General features: G+C 37.3%; 1 protein-coding gene across 4 annotated transcripts in view; it reads right to left on the minus strand.

Moving 5' to 3' along the window:
* The window catches only part of ccser1 (coiled-coil serine-rich protein 1), a 93,630-nt gene that overhangs the window by 31,651 nt on the left and 37,115 nt on the right, over positions 1 to 24,864 (minus strand). For 3 of the 4 annotated variants that reach the window (XM_048209697.1, XM_048209696.1, XM_048209699.1), the window contains 3 exons: positions 19,811 to 19,888; positions 13,567 to 13,650; positions 10,395 to 10,472 (listed from right to left, as the gene is read on the minus strand). In XM_048209697.1, coding sequence (XP_048065654.1) covers positions 10,395 to 10,472; positions 13,567 to 13,650; positions 19,811 to 19,888 — 240 coding nt within the window. Of the gene's footprint in view, positions 1 to 259; positions 3,613 to 10,394; positions 10,473 to 13,566; positions 13,651 to 19,810; positions 19,889 to 24,864 lie in introns of those variants that run through there. The other variant, XM_048209698.1, reaches the window with a different exon arrangement.

The raw sequence follows: 24,864 nt of genomic DNA on the forward strand, positions 1-24,864 counted from the left end.
GATTCAATGACTCACTCACAAAGACTTCACTTGGTTCATGACTGGATGAATCAGCGTTTTTGAACAAATCTCTTGAATGAATGATTGAATGACAAATACATTTTTTTAACAGTCACTTATTTGAAGCACCATGTTACTTTCGAAAGCACCTCTAATTTGATCGCTAACATAGACATCAGTGTTTTTATCCGAACTATAAACTTTTATCCTAGTACTTCTGAGATCATTTTAATATTTGATACTGTAGGGTTGAAAAGACTGTTTGTGAAGCTGTTTAATACCTAGACATGCCAACTGCTCTCTCTGGCTCAGCGGCAAAGGTTTAATAGACAATAGATCTTTTAACAATTAATCGTGCAGCGCTAACATTATGCAATTCGGACTTGCCTTGATGCTCTCTTACACCATAATTTCTAACATTTCAGACACACCCACATCGTTCGTGAGCTCCAACTACTTCCCGCTGATGAATGTTCTCACGCCACAGCAGCACCCACACACTCTCACTCCACCTGATGCTTCTTCAACAGAAAGCCCAGATGGATAGCCATTCTAATGACTGGCATGTGTTGCTATCTCTCTATTAACCTCAGAAGAACTCTAAATCTATATATCCCTTTTGTGTTACACCTAATCTATTCTCTTTTTGGCTGACTTTCAAGCGCATGTCTCTTGCTCTCCCCACCATCCCTTCCCCCATTTCTTTTTCACACGATCCCTTTGTGACTATGGATTCTCTCTAGAGTTGAAGAAGTGGTTTTTATTCGGTGCAACTTTATAAAAAAAAATACTGGTTTCACAGACAAGGCTTAGATTAAGCCAGGATTAGGCTTTAGGTTCAATTAAGGCACTTTTTCTTTAACGTTAGAAAAAAAACATTACTGGTGTGCATCTTGAGACGAAAACAAGTTGCTTTCAGTTAAAACAGCTCAAACATGCATTTTAGTCTGGGACTGGGCTTAAGCCTTGCCTGTAAAACTGTGGCAGAAGTTAAAAATTTTGCATTAAACAAATGTGTCAAATAGACTTTATTTAATGAATCATCTTTGCAGTCGGTGTTGTGACTGAATTAACATCTGACTCAACCAGAGAACCGCAATTAATTTTTGGTCTCATTGAACCCTAAATAAACCGAGAAAATGTAACTTATGTTGTACCTATGTTTATAAGACTTAAAGGTTCAGTGTGTAAATTTTAGTGCCATCTCGCTGTGAGGTTGCGAATTGCAACCAACGGCTCAGTCCATCGCTCACCCCCCCCCATTTTGAAGCACATAGGGAAGCTATGGTGGCCGACACAGGACAAAGATGTCATCATCTGAGACCGCAGAGAGTAGCCAGTAGCCCATTTAGGGCTACTGTAGAAACAAGGTGGTGCAAAATGGCGACTTCCATTTAAGGGGACCCGCGGTGTAAGTAGATAGAAATGGCTCATTCTAAGGTAATAAAAACATAATGGTTCATTATGTAAGGTCTTTATACACCACTGAAAACATTATGTATATAATGTTATGTATATTATATTGCATTTCTATCAATAGATCCTCCTAAATATTACACACTGGACCTTTAAAGAGGTAGTCTACTCAAATGAAAATTTAGTTTACATTTACTTGGCTTCATGATGTTTTAAGCCTGTATGACTTTCTTTTCTGTGGAAAGCAAAATGAGATGTGACAGCCTCAGTCACCATTCACTGTATCTTTTTTCCATAAACTAAAAGTAAAAGGTGTCGAGTCATTCTGCTCATGTCATTGTAACCTCCATAGAAGAAAAAAAAATCATACAGGTTTAAAATATCATGGGGGTGAATAAAATAAGACAAAATTTGTAGTATTTAATGTATTTAATGTTTTTAGTATTTAATGATACATTTAATGATGTAGTATTTAGTGATAAACCAAGGGTACTAATTTCTCAAACAATACATGGCCATTTTTGTATATTTAAGCTACAAATCATTGTAAAACGTACAAGTAGCACTTGTTAAATTATATAAATGATATGACGTTTTATCTACATTAATGAAAGACAATGTATGTACATGTTCATTATTTATAATATATAGTATAATGTAGTTAAAAACGGTCATGGAATCAGAATCTGAAACAAAACCATCAAATCCCTTACAATTCCCATCCCTAGTCTTCTTTTCACTGCTGAATTCACATCTCTCTACTTTTCCCCCGCAGGTGAGTTGAGTCTGGATACAGGATGTGACTAGCAACAAAGCTTTTCTGAGACTGTGCATCCTTCTGAAGGATGAGATCTCATTAGTCTGCACGAGAACCAGCAGAGAACGAGATGTGGGACCTCAGCCCACCTGACTACATCCTGGCCTCTGTCCAGCTCACTTATCTCAATCTCATCCTGCGCATAACGCCACAGAGCGGCACTTAATTACAAGTCGAACTGCGCTTCAAATGCTCGCCCACCACTGCAGGCACGCAAACTCCCAGGGGTGTTTATCACTGAAAGGAAACTACAACGCATCGGTCTAGACGCCACACACTTCAGATGACGGTCGGGGTAATGGCTAACGCAAACGAAAGCATGCTGAACTCATAAATAAAAGAAACAAACAAAGAAGGGAGGGGTTCTGGCAAAAACATAAAAGACCAAACTGGTAAGGGACAGTGTTCTGCTAATTAAACACTAACGCCAGAACAAAAGCATGAAACAACTCATTCCATGGCCTGCGGATCTCACACAGCCCGCATTCGCTGGAACAGCGTCAGTCGTATCCCAGGAGTTCCTATTCCTGTTAACAAATAGGTCAATATTGCCTGGTAATTCAGAACAGATACTCTCTTCTCGTGCCATTTTTTTTTTTCCACTCTGTACGACTGACACAATTGTACACATCAATATAAACAGACAAAGAGGATCAAAGCATCAGAGGCTCGCTGCTTCTCTGCAGAAAGCTTCTCCACCTGAGTAAACACAGAGCTTTCATCTTCCCATTCCGGTCGCCCTGGGCACATGGAGTGCCGGGTACCGTTCTTTCCACCGTCTAGGTGGATTACAATGCTGCACACACAGTCCACATACGCTCTGTGTGCTTCCTCAACTGTTACTTTAAAGCTTTGTGATTTAATAAGTTATGGATATCGAACAGGCAGACACAATAGGTTGAATTTGAAGTGCTGGTGCTGGCTGATACCGGAGATGAGTAATGCGTGATAGACAGTTAGAGAACTCCAACTAAAAAACACAAAGAGATAATATGCAAAACAAGTGTCGGTCGTACAGATGGTGTTTCAAAGCAATCTTCAAGTGTCATTTGTGAGCGTGGCCATCCAAAAGGGACGGTTGGTGCACTTCCAAGAGTAGAGAATGCAGTCGTGCACAATGATTACCTGTGTTGATTTTTTTTTTTTTTTTTTTTAGAAGAAAAGAAACTCGGATAAACAGACAAGAAGGGGATAAAACAAAGGGAGAGAGTGGCTGGTTACAGATTTACAGAGGGAAGGACCAGTTGCCCAAACCCTGGGTGGCAGAGCAGCATGCCATGCTTCAGTGGAAACACCACGAACAACCACAACACACGGTGAGAAAACTCACATGGTCTCCTGCAAGAGGAAACGGCGGAGGCGCCGACTCGGGCGTGGCCCTGAAAGCAAAGCATATATCTTTGAAATCATACACAGGGACAATAGGCACCTTCTATCTGGGATCATTAATTCAGCTCACCTACTTACCATGTCTCATTAATGCACCGGCACAGAGTTTATCTGTTTATCTAACTCCTCACCGGGTCACTAAATAGACTGAAGATGCTTTACACCGCTGACAAAATCAGAGACAGATAAGGCAGTAAAAGTTGACAGGGTCAAGGTAAAAACATCATGAGGGATGACTTCCACTTTTCCGAAGTCTAATCACCCCAGGCCGTTTCCGCTCAGAGATATGAGGGCAGACCCAGACTGCAGGGTTCCCACAGTTTGCGTTGGCCTCAGCCATCACCGTAACATTCCTGTCCGGTGGCACTACTTCAGACAGAATTATGAGAGCTGCGGACTGGAAGTGGAAGATATTTCATGCAACTAAGCATGGATTTAAATGGCCTTCACAAAACGGACAGAGAAATGGGAAAAACACCCCAAAATGACCATGAGAACCAAGGTGTGCACTGCATCAAAAAATGAAATGGAAGCCAGAATGGTTTACTGCATTAATACATTTTCAACAAAACTGTAACAGGGGTTCGTCATTCAACGTCTAAAAGAAGGATGTAGATCGGGGGTGTCAAACATACGGCCCGCGGACCGAATATGACCCACGACCGTTTCCAATCCAGCCCGTGGGATGATTTGAACAGTAATAGAAAATAGGCCATAAACTGGAACGTTTTTAAGTTTTATTTTGGCCGAACTCTATACCGTACTTGCACACAAACTGCTTTGCAATCGCTTCCCAAAATGTCATCTGTGTGGGAATATTACAAATACAAAGTCTTGTAAACAGGACGTTAAAACAGGCCAGACGGGGCACGTTGAAAACTGAACACAGACGCGCCAGCAGAGCAAAAACTGTACCAGGCACAGAAGGCTCACTGTTCGCAAAATATAGGAAGAAAAATATAAATATTGAAGTGAGGTATGGGGTTATTATGAATGTATCTATGAAGGGAATTGTCTTTAGAATAGTTTCGATGACATCTCCTTGTCCTTTTACCTCCATATAAAGTAGTTTATTAGTGCATGGCAATAAGTATTTTTTGTTTAAGGCCAGTTTGACTGTTATAGAGCAAATAATAATAAAAAAAAAAAATTGGCAAACAGTATGGGAATAGGCCAATTTGCTTGCAAAAAATTGGAATCAGCCATAAAAAAAAATCATAATAATCACTATGAAAAAGCATTTTTCACAGAAGTGTGTTTTTCTAGTTTTCTTGGCAATTTATTTGTAGTTTGTATGGTTAATATTCATGTAGGCTAATAAATGTCAGCACACCTTAAAAGGTAATTTGGCCCGCACATGGTTTTTTCTCATCCGGCCCTCAACCTAAAATGAGTTAGACGCCCCTGAAGTAGATTATAGCTGATATAGTCAGTAGGGTTAGATATCAATAAACATTCAATTCGATTCGAAGCTGTTGATTTGATTAATTATGGTATATTTAAGTTTCAAAGTCCATTTGCTTATGTGAGATGATATTCTTTCTCAGATATTGCTGTAAAAAAATATTATAAAATATGAACTATTATTATTATTATAAATTACAATATAATTTTACATTATTTTAAAAATTAACAACAGAGCCCAAACTATGCAGTTCAATTGTTCTTTATTTGTTATAATAATTCAGATAAAACTCATTTGATCACGGACGATTCTTTTCGAACGATTCATTAAACCACCTGGCTCAGAAGAATCAGTACTGTTCCAATTAATGGAAAATTTCCTTATAAATGTAATTTCCATAGCGGTCAGGCGACATGATTAATTGTTTCATTGGCTTGTTTTTTCCCCCCAATCAAATCAAATTGAAACAAAAAACCCCAGCAACAATTGGCAAACTAAATCTCTTTAAAATTCTTTGTTCACGTACAAAAGAAAGGAAATGATTACCGCTCAGCAGGCGTGTCATTCTGTGAGGCTCGGTGCTCACACTCTGACCCATGCAGAGAGAAAAGCAAGCAGGCTTGAGCAATGAAGTTGGGAGTTTAGCATAACAGGTCCCCCACACAGAGCGATCAGATGGGCCGCAGCATGACTCTATGAGACAGGGCGACCCCCTCATGCGCAAATGAATCTAAATAAATAAATAAGCAAACCAAAATGAATTGGAAAAATAAAGAGATGCCTGAAACGTTTTTGGTGCTCATGAAACAAGCTTCAAACGCAAAAAGCCTCTCAGCAGGGTTGGCTGGAGAGCTAAAAAACAGAGCAGTGGGAGATGTCCAGTATGTTCCATTAACAGGTGTCCTCCAGCTATACGGAGCTGACCACTGATCAATCTCCCTCGCCGTTATAGATCCAACTGTTTGGGCAAGGATCAAAAACGACTTATTCTGGCTGCGAGGGGTTTCCATTTGGCTAAATATTCAAGCATTTTAATAAGAACTGTCACTTCTATAAAAAAGATTTATGACTGGAAGGGAAATAACACAAAACAGAAGCTAATCCATAAAACTTCATATCTCGGCTACGGAAGGGAGGAATGCCAGAGTAAATGAGCTCTTAAGTGCTTTTTCATTTAAATGGCTGAACGGCAGTGTGGAGGGCAGAGCTTAATATTAACAGGCTTAGACTGGCATAATAAAGCAAAGTAAACAGACATAACGGCGCAGTCAGGCTTCGTACAGACGGGAAAAGAATGGGCCTTTCATCAGGTTTCGATGTGACAATGACACAGGCTTATGAACAACAACAACAACAAAAACATTCTGAAGTGTTGCATTCAAAATTTAAAAGTGTTAGTTCACCCAAAAATGAAAATTCTGTCATTAATTACTCACCCTCATGTCATTCCAAACCCGTAAGACTTTAATTAATCTTCGGAAGACAAATGAAGATTCTTGATGAAATCCGAGAGCTTTCTGTCCCTCCATAGACAGCTATGCAACTGACACTTTGACGCTACTGTTCATAAAGAGATTATAAAAGTAATCCATATGAATTGAGTGTTTTAGTCCAAATTTTCTGAAGAGACTTGATCACTTGGATGAACAGATTTAATTTAGGCTTTTATTCACATATAAATATGATCAGCGAACACAAACAGAAGCTCAACCGAACCTGCTTGATGCGTGAGAACAACCCTCTTGCGGAAGTTCAAACGTGCTGAGAAAAACACAAGATTGAAACTCATTGGTTTTTGCACACCAAGCAAACGTGCTTGAGCTTCCGTTTGCCACAACTGATGTGTGAGTTGATGAATGTTTATACACTGCCCTCCAAAAGTTTGGAAACACCCCTGGCAAAGTGTGCTTTTGGACGATATCAGCATAAATCCTTATCATTTTTTGGTGCAAATACATTAAAGTAACTTGATATTATCATTGAAGACCAGCAATAATGATTTTTATTTTGATTACATAATAATGGCAAAATATACATGTCAAAGTCAGACATGCCCCTTTGCCAGCTGTGATGCTTGGTTACTGGTTTAAATTTGGCCCAGGTTTGTAAAAGATCAGCACACCTTAATAGCGTCAACAATTGATTGCAAATTAAGTTTAGAATACAATGAACCAATTAGAACCCAGTTTAGGTCAGATAGCTGCTAATGGTGGATATTTTGATGAATCGAAAATTTAAGTTTTTTCTATGTATATACTGTTTATGTAATAAAATATGTTTTCGTAGTTTGTGTTGTCCCTTATTGGTGCAAAATTATCACAAATTAAAAAGGATTCATGCCAATATTGTCCAAAACCCCACTTTTCTAAGGCGTTTCCAAACTTTTGGAGGGCAGTGTATGTGAATAAAAGCCTAAATTAAATCTGCTCATCATATAAAGCGATCATGTCTCTTCAGAAAATTTGGAATAAACCACTCAATTCATATGGACTAGTTTTACAATCTCTTTATTAATTTTTTTGAAGCGTCAAAGGCCCCGTTTCCACCTGGTATTAAGATGCGTTTTGGTCGATCGGATCACAAATGGACGAGGGAGACACATACCTGTTTCCACCTAGTATTTTAATCAATCTCTTTTGTCTGCTTTCAACCACTTCTGTCTTGATTACTTCAAAGGGGAGGGTCTATGGGCAGGTAATTGTAAGGGTTTTTTCAAACCTTTCGATCTAATGAACAAAATAACCTTGTGCAACTTACGCGTCCAGAGATAATGGAAAAACACATGGAGAGCAGCTTTCGTTACTGCCTTGACAGCTGCAAGACTGGCCGAAAACTGTGAGTGCATGTTAGAAATCAGGAATGGTTAAGAACATTGTGCTTGGTACGTTTTTCATCTTCAGCTGACAAGGTTTAAATCCCGTTTGGTAAGCGTGCGCCCACGCGCTTATGCATTAGTTCAGTAGGCGGAGAGTAGGCGGTCTTTTGTGGCCGTTTGAACACATTCAACTACGAGCGTTTCCACTACAAAAACAATCTGTTCGAACTATCCATAACTATCATTTTTGGGTGAACTAACCCTTTAATGGGGAAAAAAACAAAAGTAAAAAAAAAACTATGTTACCATCATCATAAGAACTTTGAAATAATTGACCATTTTAATTTGTCAAAATATATATTTTCTTATAAATACGGTGCAGCTAAGAGTGACAGAGTAGCTATCAAACAAAAACAACTTTCATGACTATAAAGGTTGTAAGGACTACAGAAATTGAAAATTTGATATCAACGGTGTTTGCTCACGCAAAAGAAAAATTTTAAAAGTAAAAAGTATGGGAATGAAAAAAAAAGAAGGAACGTAACAGTGAAAATTTACCAGAAAATAAATGTACATCTACAGTAAAATGATGTTTATTTTATGCAAAAAAGTACTTTATAATTTTATTAGCCATTTACTTGAGTGCATTTAAATGTAACAGTTAATGTTTATGCCATTAATGTTTATGCCATTAAATTAGTGTCAACTGGGCTCAGTCTATACCTGATGACTAGCCAAGGATCATGAAATATGTGCTTCACATGAGCATTAAACCTCACTCTGCCATTCTACACATCATTTCTCATGCTCTTTGGACAGATGAGCAAGCTGGCCCCTGTCCATCTACCCATGTCTCTTTGTCCTGACAGGAGCCCCTCCGCACGAACCTGCCACTTCCTGTAGCGCATCAGGCTAACAGAGGCAGGGAGGACTTTGAGAAGTTGGTGGCTGCGAGAACCACGTAGGAACGGTGTCCGGCGCTTCTGAAAGAGGCCAGTCTGGCCCCCTTGGTGCACTGTGACTCAACAGAGGGCACCAAAGCCTCTCTTCCTCTCACTTTCAGCTAATTAGCTCAGCTGGAGAGAGAAGCAGGGTGCTCCAGAAAAAAAGAGAGAAAGAACGTGGGTAATAAAAAGAAACAGATGACCTCCTCCAGTTGAAGCAGCCTTCGAAATAGCTGACCCACTTGTAGACACACTTTCTGATATTTGCGTGTCCTCAATGCAGTAACCCATATAGCGGTGTAGTCTACATAGGGCAGGGTGGAAATGCAGAACTCATCTCTTGCCGAGCGGGGGGAAAGAATGATGGCGTGCTTTGCGTTCAGAAAGCCTGAGGGTCTCGTGCTCGTGCATGTGCAGTTCCTCTCTGCGCTCATCCATTGCCGGCACATCTGAGGTAGACAGGAAGAAGATTCTCCCACATCCTCCCACGCGACCATTTCCACGCTGGCTGTTTTTGGCACCGCAGCAAAAAGACGCAGGCTTACCGCGAAAATGACGCTTATCTAATGCAACCGCTCCATAATGAGCACTCTTTCTAATATTTCAGCTTTTTTACAGCACTTTTCATCAACGCAGAGGTCTGATGGAGCTGCGACGCATTAGCGTCGCGATAGCCATGAAATGGATTGTCAAGCAATTTGAAAAAGCCATCTGAATTCACATCACATATGCATATTAACGGTAATACAAAGCACAAAGTCTGGAGAGATGTTAAATGGCAGGGGGAAAATGGACCATGTCTCCACAGGAGTCCAACTGAAAGCTATTTCAGTGCAAAGGGACTAAAGGCATACTGATGCGGGCGCTGCGAGGGCACAAAATATATGACAGAAATCTGTAAAGAAAATCTCGGTCATGCTTCTTAACCATCATTGAGCGATAACATGCTCATCACAAATGCTGAAAAAAACAAACAGATTTGTAACGAGAAGGGCATCTCTCAAGAATGTGCCAACAGCTTTTAATCAAACTATCAAACGTCATTTGCTCTTCATTTGATTAAGTGTTGCAAGCGAAAGGAAGAAGACGGTTTAAAGGCTGGGTTTTGTCTCTGGCGCTTCTATATCTCTGTTGCATTAATCTCTGTTAATGAGTCATTTAAAGTTTGCAGCACTTGAACACAGTTTGCTGACTCACAGCAATATACATAACATCATCGTTTGTTGTGTGTGAGCCATTAAAAGGTGCCCGTGGGAACAAGAAAACACCTAGATTTCATCTAAAATTAATAACAAAAACAAATAAAAAGGAGGATTGCAATTATTGGATGGGTCGGGGGAAAGGAGGGCAGTCAAACTACTGAAAGGACAGCGGACGACCCGATTAAGCAAAAGTGTTGTTGAAATCCAAAACCACAATCTCACTATAAGGGTTCCACCTCAAATTGAAAATCAACTTTCAGTGCCCTTTACCGTTAAAAGTCAGTGAAATAAAAAAGACAAATGTGGGGACCTGTATTCAATTAGAAAAACCAGACACAGCTCAGTGACCTCAGAACATTAGCAGTGTCGTCAGTAGCTTTCGTACGGTGCTTTAATGGGTACTCACCTCTGAGAGTAAGAAATCTGTCTGAGTGCTTTTGTCAGCTTTTTGGCAAAGAGATTTCTGAGCAGCACGGGTGGATTCCTGTTAAAAAGATGTATGTGTCAGAAAATTATGCTATAGCATTAAAGTTACAACATATATCATATATATATATATATATATATATATATATATATATATATATATATATATAAAAAGTTCTCTGGAATACTTGATCCTGATCAAGTATGCAATGGTCAGTTATATATTGACTGCTTAACTGTATCCATAACTAGGAAAGCCACTTAAAAATTGTAATTTATTTATTAAAAAATAAAAAAATGTAAAGAAATAAATTGACAAATAAGTAGACATTTAAAAATGTTGTTTTTATTTCAAAATGTTAGTTTAAAGGATTACTTCCCTTTAAATTGAAAATTACCCCAAGCTTTACTTACCCTCAAGCTATCCTAGGTGTACAAAAGTTATATTAATAAATATGGCACATCCAAGCTTTATAATGGCAGTGAACGAGACAAACGAGTATGAAGCTCAAGAAAGTGCATCCGTCCATCATAAATGTATTATATAACAAGTATAACAAGTTATGATGTAAAATATCTAGCTTCCGCTAGACCGCCTTCCATTGCGTCAGTTAAGCTTTTTTTGCAAGTTGAATATGGAAGGAGTAAGCGTTTTGAACTGCAAGAGGCGTTACACATTCTTCATAATTTGAATACGGAAGGTGGTCTGGTGGAAGCTAGATATTTTACTTTGTAACTTGTTAAATATGGATATTTTTCTTACACAAACGCATCGCTTCACTTCAGAAACTTCAGTTCAAAAGTTTTCACCCCCCGGCTCTTAATGCATCGTGTTTCCTTCTGGAGCATCAGTGAATGTTTGAACCTTTTTTAATAGTTGTGTTTGAGTCCCTCAATTGTGCTCAGTGTGAAGAGACGGATCTCAAAATCATTCAGTCACTACTGGAAAGGATTCAAATATGCAATAGATGCTGGAAAACTGAAGAATTTTTGGGACCTGGAGGATTTTTCTGAAGAACAGAGCTCAGTATAACTGTTCAGGACAAACAAGGAACTCATAAACAACCATCACACAACAAAAAAATAGATCATAGATCATTCAGGTAACCACACAGTATTAAGAACCAATGGGTCGCAAACTTTTGAAGTAGGTCATTTTAATAAATTCCGCTATTTTTTTTGTCTTATGGATTAAATGTAAACATCTTTTATGTAAAATATCTTACTCAGGAGAGTACTAAAAAAAAAATATCATGCATTTTGTATGATCTCTCTTATTGTGTTAAAAATTTTCACATTTTCAAAGATTCTGCAAGTGGTTCACATACTTTTTCTTGCAACTGTATTTATAATAAATGATTCATTAATTTTTAAAAACTGATTTAATTATAAAGTGATTATTTATTTTTAATTAATACACTGATGACTAATTTTATTTTTAAACGGAACATAAAAACTACAAAAAAAAATTTGCCCTACATAAACGTACATTTGAATGAAATATATATAAAACGTTTTTTTTATGCCCTTTATATATTTCTTCAGTAGCCATGTAATAAGTTGAATATTGTACAGTTGGTCATTATCATGCAATATTATTAATAAACTCTGGCTTACTGTATGATAATGACCCTCTGATTGAACTGATTCATATCGGCTACATCATCCAGTCTTGACTGGGAATATCAAACAGCCTTAATCCCTCTCTCAAACATGGCAGAATGGCAGACTAATAAAATAAGAAATATGGTGCAGCAAAATTTAGGGCAGCCATACTTCATTAATGACATTCAATAAAGACAGTAAAAATTGACAAAGACGAGCCTAGCCAGCAGGCTGCCAGTTTCACCAGTGAGTATTATTTTACGAGCTTTTGCCATGATTTATTAAGCCATTGTGGCCGCAGGTTCTTTTCCCACTAAAAATAGAGCGGAGGTCTCTGGGCGGCAGAATCTAGTTAAGTGATGATGTCAGTGGCCAAGGATTTCGTTTATTCCGACACCGTCATCTGGATGCCACATTATGCATACGTTTACATATGATCAGTACACATGTTTTACCTGAGATAGAACAACCACTGCAGTTCTCAAGTGGAAACTCACATCACACAGAGTTTGAGTCACTGGCTCTTATGGAGCAGAGAATCTGCAGTGAGCACTGTGGTATTTACCAACACACTGTTTTCTCTGAGAAAAAGACTGTGACCTTCAGAGACGTGCTTAACGCTACCGGGAGCACATTTTCTGAATTCAGTTCTCGAAGAGAAGACAGATAAGGACAACATCAATTCAAACCTCTACAGACTGAGCGAAAGTCAAACTTGCAATCTTTTCATTGAACATCTAGACAGCGATCAGCAAGTATGGAGAACGTTTAAACTAGTAATGCAGTCCTGCAGCTGAAAGAATAAAGGTGCATTCACTTCACACAATCTCGCACTGAGATTAGCAGCACCAAAGCGTCCTGAAGTCATTAGTTTTCAATGAAAGCTGGAGATTTCCTAAGCTCCACATCTTGTGATGCGGTGACTACAAATGGTAGTGTGGACAGGGTTTAGGGAGGATTTTGGGCCCAGTGTTATTTTAGTATTGCTAATATATACAGTTTTTATTGATATTTTGCATTAGAAAAGACCAGTCATAGATGATTTGAAATATCATGTGCTTTGTTTGTCCTTTTGCTTTTACAGCCTCTTTACTGCCCTCTATTGTTTTTATTCGTCCTACCCCCACCTCCGTGCCTATCATCTCATCCCTCTTTTCAGGACCACTAGTCTATAAATCTGAGATGGACCTGTCATATTTCTCCTTCACTCGTCTCTGCCCTAGCTGCTGGGACCGGGAACGTTATGTGTCTCACAGTGCATGTAAAGCATGCAACGAGCTGTTTACAGCACGTTAAGTGAGTCTATCAAATATCGTCCCAGTTCAAAGGAAACTGCAGAGCGGCATCTCCATAACTTCCTAACGCAAGCCTTGGGAGAAGCAAAGGACATGAAACCAACAGGATATTAACACAAACTGTCAAATAAACATAACAAAATTAGGGTATTCCAGAGACAATAGATCAATGGAACCTGTTTTTGCAATCGTGACACTTTTTGAAGGTGGTTATGAAACTTGCGGTAATACACTGAATTCGAGTTTTCTCACCAATTCAGCCTGGAGTCGTAAAATGAGCTCGTCTTTCTCCTTCAGCTGCTGTTGTAGGAACTGGTTCTCTTCTCTCCCAGGATCCTGCACACAAAGCACACACAAACACTGTTTGAAAAAAAAGTCAGTCTGTGTTATTCAAGCCATCGCCCCCAGTTTGAATCCGCAGCCTCGTGTGTGGGCGTAAAACTGCCGTGGTTGAGAGGTGGAGGTGTGTTTTCTATGCCTTGGTTTCACTCTCCTCCATAAACTTCACCTGAACTAGCAGGCACTTTCCCACGACCTTGTGCTGTCAGCATCCATTATGTGAGGCTGGGGGAGGGGAGGGAGGGACTGAAGCTTCAAGGGCAGCAGAGGAGGACCGTGAGGGCCCAGGAGCAGAGTACGGCCTCCACGAATGACCGAAAAACGAAAGCTCTCCTCTAAAAGAAGCACTCGGTGGAGATTAGACGGCGCTGGCATTAGGAAGCTGGACACAATATGCATGAGTCGGAGCCCTTCATGAGAGATCAGGGAAGGGGATTATGTGCTTCAATGTCACGTACTTGGAGACATCGTTGTTCAAAGCTGTTTGGCTTTGGCTTGAATGCACTCCTTTTGTTGACATTACATAAACATCTCAAGGGAGCCGTTGTCAATCTTTGATGCTCCTCTGTAAAGGAAGCTAATTTCTGCCTGGAGATGGTGATGACATACACAGCGACTACCTAGAATCGCTCGCTTTGTACCTACAACATTTTTTTGTCTTATGAACTGCTACGACCCCATCAGTAAGGCTCAAGTATCTCTTCATCGCTACCAAATTAGAATGCGTTCCTTTGAACTCAAATTATACTGGATTTCATTTAGCTTTGTAGTAATGGCCATTAAGTATCATTAATATGATTACAATATAATTAAAATGGCCATTATTACAATAAGTTACTTTAAAAACATTACTGTGATGAAAAAAAGACTCGCCTGGTAGGCTACCATTCAAAGGTTTGGAATCACTATGAAACTATCTTCTTGATTTGAAATGTATGCTTTTATTCATCAAGGATGCATTAAATAGATCAAAAAATTAAAGACAAAATAATTTTATGAAAATCTTCTTCAGAAAGAAGTTAGGATATTTCTTAAAATCAATTCTAATAAGTTTGTAGTAATGTTTATAAGTAGAATTCTTGAAAAATTGTTCACACATATTTGAGTCTTTTAGCAATTCTTGACAAAGACTCAACTCAATGAAATACACCTCAAAGTCAATCTTTCTCTTGCTGCCTGCAGACTATCGTGATAACCATAAGTGCACACATTATTTTCAGTCACGACTCACTTGGAGTTCAGCACTCAGTCACGTTTTTTTTTAATTTTTTTTTTTATGTGTTGTACGTCTATTTCTTCAAACAAATTTTTGTCTTTAGAACAACCTTAAAGTCCCCCTGAAATCAAAATATAAGTTTTTTTTTTAGCTTTTAGTATGAATATGTTAGCCTTAAGGTTATGAATAAGCTGGGGTGTTCCAAAACAATGACAAAATTCGCATTTAGGAGATATAAGCATTCAAAACTTAAAGTCTCTCACTTCAGCTGGGGGCTCGTCCGGGATATTTCCAAGAAACACAGGACTGAGAGGTCATCCTCCATCACAGGTGAGTTGTTTTTAATGATTTCATGTGGTGGTGGATTGATTGATCTCATAAAAGGTAGTGTTATCCTGGGATGGAGCTCTGAGAGAGTTAGTCAAGGAAGATGTATCTGTAAGGATAATGTTTAAACGCATAGCTACCTGACAAATATTTTGGTTATCACTCTGGCGTGAGGAAGATCAGTGCAGAGTGTGCAAGCCTCGAATGAAGTCCGTTTTTTTTTTTGTGTTAGTGTCACGTAAACCGCTGCAGTGCGAGCACAGTCTGCTCTGGCCCACAGACACGACAGGACAAAGCGGATCATATCCACGGACCACGAGTCGGCTCAGACCACAAAAGGTATCGGACCCATTTCAATTCTGCACAGAATGCTGTATTTTAAAGTGACATAGAGGAGATTAGAAGGAAACTGAGGTTTTACATAGTTTAATGGCACTGGCCGAGCTGTGGTATAAACAAAATGCTATTGACTATTTTTAAAAAGGGGCGGAGCTGTTTGATATGTCCTGCCCTGTCTTCTTGTTTCAGTTAAAATTACGTCTACACATTGAATATGCTGCCTGTTCCAATGCAATTCACTGAGCCTTTAAGAAAAAGAACATTTTTAAGAATAAAGTTACAAATATTTTGTTCTCCCAAACACATTTAAGTTAAGTAAAAGGGTTAGTTCACCCAAAAATGAAAATTTTGTCATTATTTTACCTTCAGGTAATTCTAAATTTGTGTGAGTTTGGTGAGACTATTTGTAACCAAACAGTTGACGGGCCCCATTGACTTCCATAATATGGAAAAAAAAATAAAAAATACTATGAAAGTCAGTGGTGTTCATCTACTGTTTGATTACCGACATTCTTCAAAATATCTTCTTTCGTGTTCAGCAAAAAAAAAAAAAAAAAAAAATTCATATCCCTTTAAGGCAAATTTTATTCTTAAGAATAATGGCAGACCTTTTGCCTTCCAACAATCAGTTTGAAGTGAAGTTTCATACCCCTCTTTCTCCCACAGAACTTAACATTCATTTCTATCTGTTTACCAGTGAATCTTTATGCTCTTTTGCCCATTCTACTTTTTCTTCTTATTTGCCAGTTTCAGATGTATGTTTTTCTTTGAAACTGTGCCTAAAAGCCATCAGCATCTAAGAGACTTGCCTTCACTGTTACAACTGAAGATGGTGTTTAGTGAGCACTGTTCAATGAAGCATCCAGCTGAGCACCCAGTGAGGGGTTTGTTTCCCAAACAAGAGGCTCTGATGTACTTGTCCTCTTGTTGTTCTGGAGCAGGGATGTTCACTTCTATCTCTGTTCTGGTTAGATACTGCCTGCTTTCTTTTGCTGAGACCATTGTACATGAAACAGCCTTCATCTCTCAAATAAATGAGATATTCTTTGTTTTGTTTAGACATTTTAAAAACCAACATTTCACTTATACTTTTGAGTTGGTGTACACTTGCGATCAAGAGTTAGGCAAATAAAGTCTTTGTGTTGCAATTTCTACACTTCATTAAGCAGTGTCTTAAATACCAAAATGTACTTTTGACTGTATTTCATATTATTTAAATGCTACATTGGCCAAACAGAAGCATTAGTTTCTTTCAAAATCATAAAAATGTTGGTAACACTTTACAATAAGGTTCTTTAGTTAACTACATTAGTTAACATGAACTAATAATGAACTGCACTTATACAGCATTTATTAATCTTTGTTAATGTTAATTGTGACGTTTACTAAACATTTTTAAAATCTTGCTAACATTAATGCACTGTGAACAAACAATGAACAACTATATTTTCATTAACTAACTTTAACGAAGATTAGTAAATAAATGTATTGCTCATGGTTAGTTCATGTTAGTTATTACATTAACTAATGTTTAACTAATGAACCTTAGTGTTACCAAAATGTCTATATGATTTCAAACATTTGAATGGCAGTCTAGAAATATACACTTTTATTAAAAACTTTGAGGTCTGTATTTTTTTTAAAAGAAGTCTATTATGCTCACAAAAACTGCATTTATTTGATCAAAAATGCAGTAAAAAAAGTAACATTGTGAAAACGGTTTTCTATTTGAATTTTAAAATGTAATTTATTTCTGTGATGGCAAAGCTTAATTTTCAGCATCAAAAACAACAACAACTTTTGAATTGTAATGTACATATAACAATTAAGTATTTAAAAATTAATTATTCATTAAAAAAAAAAAAAAAAATACAAAAAAGGTCATGTACTGAGCAATGTATGCAGCAAACAGGCAGAATGTAACATCCTCCAAATCCCTGCCTGTGGGGAATATTTAATTATATCTTAATTATAGAGGTTTAACAAGAGGCACTTTATCTGTGCAGTGCCATGGAGGACCTCTAGAGAGGTGTTTGGTCACAGTTGCATACACAAACACACACAGATACACGACACACAAGACAGAGAGCTGGGTCTCTACCCCGTGCTGTAAAGCTGTATTTGAGTGGCTCCTCCATCTGTCTGTCCTAGATTAAACACTTGAGGCAAGAAGGGGACGAAGGACCTAATAAATGAGAACGTCCTACTATCACAGAGCCCTGATCATAAAAGGCAACACTTAACATCACTGCAATCGATGCAGTCAAAGGTATCCAGGTGGTAGATCTGGGCAAAAAATATTGAATATTCACTTTCCTAAAGACCATGTCATTAGATTAGTTTTGCTAACCTTCCTAATACAGAGATGTTTCAAAAGCATCTAATTTCAATCAATTCAACACTGAAGCAATTCAAATTAAATGGTTTAATAAAAAATTTATATACATTATGTAAATATTGCGTTTGTTACCATTCATGTATCTTCGCTGGGATGCTGAAGCCTTACATATTTTTATACTGGTACTAAATTAATGAAAATGAGGAAAACATGCCTTTCAAGTTTATAAAAAAAAAAAAATTAAAAAAAAAAATATTTTATTCAGCAAGGATGCATTAAATTGAACAAAATAGAGTAAATACATTTTTAAAAAAGATTCCCATTTCAAATTAATGCTGTTCTTTTGAAATTTCTATTTATTAGATTATGCTGAAACATTGATAAGAAATATTTCTTGAGCAGCAAATCAGAGTATTAGAATGTTCTGAAGGATCATGTGACTCTGAAGACTGGAATAATGACTGCTGAAAATTCGATTTGTCATCACAGGAATACATTACATTTAAAAACATATTCAAAATAGAAAACAATTATTTTCATTGGTAATATTTCACAATATTACTGTTTATACTGTATTTCTGATCAAATAAAAACAGCCGTCTTTCAAAAACATATATATTAGTAAGTAATCGCAAACTTTTGAACGGCAGTGTACTGTTCAGTATGTGATTATGACATTAAAAGGCTGTAGAGAAGAAGAAAAAACACAAGAATTTTTTTTTGCTATATCACCCAGTCCTACCTGCCTTTCACCTTTCATTACCAACAACGGTACAAGATTAGAAAAGCACAGAGTATTTCACAGATGTACTTTGAAGGGAGGCAAAAAAAAGGAGTAAATGTGATAGATGTCCTCAATGATTTCTGTCTAAGGAGGTTTGTGATGTTATAAACTTCAAACAGGGCACCGTCAGAGTGGTGGCCGCACCTACACCCATTTAACAAGGAGTTATTAATGCGCAGCTGACAGGGACACCAGGACGAATGAGTTTGGAACCCCAGTCCGAACTCATTTTACCAAGATGCAGAGCAAGAGGCTCCATTATTCCCTTAACCGACGCCATGCTCTCGCCGCAGGAGAACTCTTTCTGCAGGCTCTAATTATTAAGAAGGTGGGGATAACAAATGTTTGGTGAGAGAAGTTTTCTGTTAAAAGTAGGACGAAAAGTGACACGGTTCCGTCTCAGGTGGGTTCTAGGGTTTTATTTTTAAAATCGGGAATATTTTCCTTTTTTTTAACGGAATGAATCAGGACAAGTCCCACCCCTCTCCTGTCAGCTGAACACAATGTCAGAATGCATGGCGTCCTATTCTAAGCATCTCCCTCTCCCGCTGCGTGGCGCTAGGCTACGGATGAGCCGGAATGTCACGTGAATCGCTGCCGCAACCGTCGCTTCTGTTAGCACTCCATGTAGGTCAGTAAGGAGGACAGAGAAAGACGCAGACCTCATTTCCTCTTCGCAGTATTTTTGAGCCGTTCGGGAAAAAAAAGTCCTGATGAAAAACAAAATCCTCTTCTACTAAGCAAAAGCTCCTCATACAAAATCATAAACCTCTCCCAATGACAGTCCTAGCCCATCTCCACAAGATCAGGGCACATAATCAAATAATCTCATCAATATAGTGGGAAAATTACTCAAATTGTATCAAAGAGAGAAGCCAGAATGAAAAGAGTAGAGTGTGTTTAGGAGAAGCACAATGGAGTGGGAAAATTAACTACATAAAACAGAGACCTCTGTCTCAATGCAGTCATTTAGCACCGTCATTATGTTTGATCTACGGGCTTTGAAATCTTCAGGGAAGAAAAAAAAAATGAAAGTGAGCTTTTTAAATCAAAGAGTGACCCACCAATGATACCTCAGCAGCAAAGAATGTTCACATCCACATTATTAATAGAAAAGAAACACTTTCTGACAACACTGAATATGGACAATTACCTTAAAGGGGAGTGATTTCTCACTGCAGGGGCTTATGGGTAGAGAGTGAAGGCTGCTGGCAGGACTGATCTCAGTGCTCTGAAAGGCAAAGATCAGACATCTTAATATTTAATGAGCACATGAAAAGAAAATAACTATTAAAAGCAGACTGTAAATAATATTCTGCTCATCTCACTCTGAATTAGTTGGCTCCGAGGTTACTACACTTGCCAGTATTAAAAAGTTCATTTTAAACTTTCTGGCCAAGACATAGCTGAAGACTACAAGTATATGTTCTCCAAAGCCTTCAAAATATCATTTGCACTTATAAAAGATTGCTTTACCAATTTCATGTACAAACTCCCACAACCCCATTCATTAGCCATTTTATAATATACTACTGTTCATTTTTAATTTATGCTTGTTCATGTTCATAACACATTTAATAAAGTTAATCTATACAATTTGTAATGTTAAAATGTATATGTAGAAATTAATATTAATTGTCAATAAATGCTTTAAAAGTGTTTTTCTTTGTTAGCTCTTGATACCCAATACACAAAACACACTGTTATTACTCTAAAACTCATTAAAGAAACTCAATGAGAAATTAGCCAGTGTCGTACATATCATGTAATTATATCATCCAAACAGGGGAGAAGACGACCCCGTCTTTTCCAGGCTCTAGCCTCAAACCCTTTTCCCTTAAATTAATATGTGAGAAAGAGAGCTGTGACACTGTCAGAGACATGGAACACTTTATTCCGAGAAGAGAGGCCTGCAGACAATATATTAAGCTATTGGGTTAGTTTAAAAAAATAAAACAAAACACTGCACTGCTTGAGGTTAATTTCTTCACATTTGGCCAAAATAAAAAACAACAAAATTAACCTTAAGCAAAAAAATCAAATAAGTTGCAGTTCTCTGTGATGTGCATCTCCATTGCAGTGCTTTCTTTTTAAAAGCAGCAACAAAACAAAAACAAAAAACAAAAAAACAAAAACAAAACAAAAAAACAAAGCAAAACAAAAACAAAACCAAACAAAACAAAAACAAAACACACACACACACAAACACTCACAAAAAAAAAAAAAAAATAGTAGCAGCTCTCTCTAACGTGCATCTCCATAGCAGCACTTTCTTTTTAAAAGCAGCAACAAAACAAAAACAAAAACCAAAAACAAACAAAAACAAACCCAAACAAAGTTAACAAAAAACAATACAAAACACAAAATAGTAGCAGTTCTCTCTAATGTGCATCTCTGTAGCAATGCTTTCATAAAGAAGCAATATTTGTGGGTGGGTGTGGAGAGGGCCTATGACATGCAGCTACCCCACAGGCAGGGAAAATACAAAAATATAAATAAATAAAAAAGAGGAGACTATAATCAAGTAGTTTGAATGGGTCTATAAATTTCAAACAAGGTACAATATCACAACCATTACAATGTCATTTTGGTTAATGTTTCACAGCAAACGTGAATAAATTTCAAGCAGTATTTCAGACTCCATAATTACTAAAGGATTCGAGACTGATCCGACATGTGCTGCTTTTGATTAATGTGTTTTCTACAACTGCATTTTAAGCGCAAGGAGAGGACAAGAAAACTGTAATGAAAAGTGCAAACATATTGAGGTAATCAAGAAGGTATAAAAGCAAAAGCAAGACAAACGTTTCACTAATGCTGATTCTTCCCAGTGCATTTCAAACAAAAACTGCTAACTGACAAAAGTAAAGCCAAAATGATTTTCTTAAAAATGCAAAACAATTTAAGAATTTAACCTGTTTAATATTAAAATCTCTGCTCTGAATGTGAAGTGATTATAAAAATGTTTATATATGCACATCTGAACTGTTTTTTTTTTTTTTTTCCCTGGTAGGAAATGCAATAGTTATGTAAATGAACCAGGCAGGACGCACAAAAAAACAACAACAAAAAGCCAGTTTAATCCACGAGGGATGCATTGCCAGGTTCTGAATGCCAATAGGCAATACAATACATAAGAGCTATTTGATTCAAGTCTAGGTAACATTCAAACAAAATCTATGTCTGAGAGGTTAAACGCTTCTGAAACCAGTCTAGATCTTTTCTATTAGAAGAACTAAGTGTGAGCAGACAATCTATGGTCCTTTCACATTTACTATTTAAAATCTGACTGAATCAAAACCTTTGAACATTTTGAACTCACTCCTCAATGCACTGCCCTGAATTAGTCAGAAACGAGGTTTTAAATGACCAAAAGCCCAAAAGACACACAAGAACAGGCTATGCTTCAAATCTGTGGTCAAGCAAATAAAACCAAATGCAAAAATGCATAAGTCATTGTGGTTCTTATTACACTGTAGTTTACAAAAGCTGAAGGAAGATGGCTAATTTGCATGTTAATGAGAGTCAGTAAAGAGGCCAAAGAATTTCCTCTTCAATATTCATGTTCCTCTGTTGTGTGGACCTTCACTGAGGAAAGTGATTGTTATTGTGAGGGAATGTAAAACTGAGTTCATGCAGCTACGACTTGGATGAATGTGGAATGGAAATGCGGGTGTTCTGCTCAGAAAATTAAGTTGGGTGAACATTACTATTATTAACAGTAAGGGATGACACCAAGAGCTTTTTGAATTATTGTGGTAACTTAAAGAACATTTAATTAATTTGCATATTACTACCACAACAGAACTAAAACACTTTATCACTGTTCTGAAAGTGTAGGAACACAGTTTAAAGTTCTATACTATTTTGTCTAAATAAAATATAATTAAAAGGTACACTGTGTAACTTTTGTCCCTCTAAGGGATAAAAAACAAAACTGCATGCATTTTGCGGAAGAACCCTCATATCACGATTCGATACACATCATGATACTGACGACACAATATTATTGCGATACTTCAAGACATATGGTAAAAGGTTAACAAAAAAATGTACTGTTGATGCTAAATGCTAAATTTGGCATTACATTAGGAGTGGAAATGAATAGGCTTGGACTTGGTGCTGGTAACCCAAAGCACAGGCCAATGGTGACACCAGAATAAAAATATTCATGATTCTAACGCTGAAACACAGATTTATTTCAGATGAATACTCTCCGTCACTGACTAGATATATTTAAAATATTGTAGGCCACTTTTTACTGGTAACATAAGACATTTGGCATTATCAGGACCCACAAATATTCCCCCACTGCATTATTATACATTATATTCAACATTATATATAGTAGTTTAATCTAGTACTGACACTAAAACTCTGTAAATTTGAGTTTTTGGTTAACTATGCACAACACACATTGTCACTATCCACGATACGATATTGTTGCATTTTTGTATTGCGATATATTGTGACACAATATATTGTTACACCCCTACTACTCCCACACCATTCATGCATCAAAGTAGCCAGAGCAACATTTCTCTATTTATGGATATGACGAGACACGTACGGGTGAGTGACATATGTATGCAGTTGAGTGAAAACCATCCAGTCAGGTCTAAAATATAAACACTTATAAATAGGCTTAAATCAGGGTAAGACAAAAAAACATTTTGGAAGAATGACTGATTATGCATTTACTTAATTAACTTGTTCATTTTGAACAAAAAAAAAAAAAAAGTTAGTTACATAGTGTACCTTTAAAGCCAAATTCAGGCCTCACAATGAAAAATATTCATTTTGAGATTTGATAAAAATTATATTTAAGAGCATCATATTAGTGTTTTTTTTTTTTTTAAAGGTGCCCTAGAACTTCTTTTTAAAAGATGTAATATAAGTCTAAGGTGTCCCCTGAATGTGTCTGAAGTTTCAGCTCAAAATACCCCATAGATTTTTTTTAAATTCATTTTTTTAACTGCCTATTTTGGGGCATCATTAACTATGCACCGATATATAGGTTGCGGCCCCTTTAATTCTCGTGCTCCCCCTCCCCCGGAGCTCGCGCTTGCCTTGAACAGCATAAACACAGTTTACACAGCTAATATAACCCTCAAAATGGATCTTTACAAGATGTTCGTCATGCATGCTGCATGCATACATCGGATGATGTGAGTATAGCATTTATTTAGATGTATTACATTTGATTCTGAATGAGTTTGAGGCTATGCTGCGTGGCTAAAGCTAACATTACACACTGTTGGAGCGATTTATAAAGAATGAAGTTGTGTTTATGCATTATACAGACTGCAAGTGTTTAAAAATGAAAATAGCGACGGCTCTTGTCTCCGTGAATACAGTAATAAACGATGGTAACCACATTTAACAGTACATTAGCAACATGCTAACGAAACATTTAGAAAGACAATTCACAAATATCACTAAAAATATCATGTTATCATGGATCATGTCAGTTATTATTGCTCCATCTGCCATTTTTCGCTATTGTCCTTGCTTGCTGTCCTAGTCTGATGATTCAGCTGTGCACAGATCCAGACGTTAATACTGGCTGCCCTTGTCTAATGTCTCGATCATGAGCTGGCATATGCAAATATTGGGGGTGTACACCCCGACTGTTACGTAACAGTCGGTGTTATGTTGAGATTCGCCAGTTCTTCGGAGGTCTTTTAAACAAATGAGAATTATATAAGAAGGAGGAAACAATGGAGTTTGAAACTCAGTGTATGTCTTTTCCATGTACTGAACTCTTGTTATTCAACTATGCCAATATAAATTCAATATTTAATTCTAGGGCACCTTTAATAAAAAATAAATTTAAGTGAATCGCAAAAGTAATCTAAATGTAAAAAAAAGTGGAAATGTCTATGTACAATTAAATACACCAACTGATACTGATCAAAAATATAAAACTTTCTATAAAAAATATATTAAATTTACAAAAATATAAAAAGTGCATCCAAAATGTATTTAAATAATTTAGTTCACACACACACAAAAAACAAAACAAACAAGTGATACTAGACCTGTATAGCAGTACTTACTGTAATGTTTCACTGGCAGAGCAAATCAACACTGTGGCACGCTTTTCTACCTCTCACAGCCTTGTTTTCATTCGTGTCACATCAAGTATGGTGTCTACTCTAACCAAGGTCTACTTACTGACTGAATGTGGCTCTTTTAAATGTGTGA

The sequence above is a fragment of the Megalobrama amblycephala genome, linkage group LG12 (assembly GCF_018812025.1).
Source record: "Megalobrama amblycephala isolate DHTTF-2021 linkage group LG12, ASM1881202v1, whole genome shotgun sequence".
NCBI lineage: Eukaryota > Metazoa > Chordata > Actinopteri > Cypriniformes > Xenocyprididae > Megalobrama > Megalobrama amblycephala.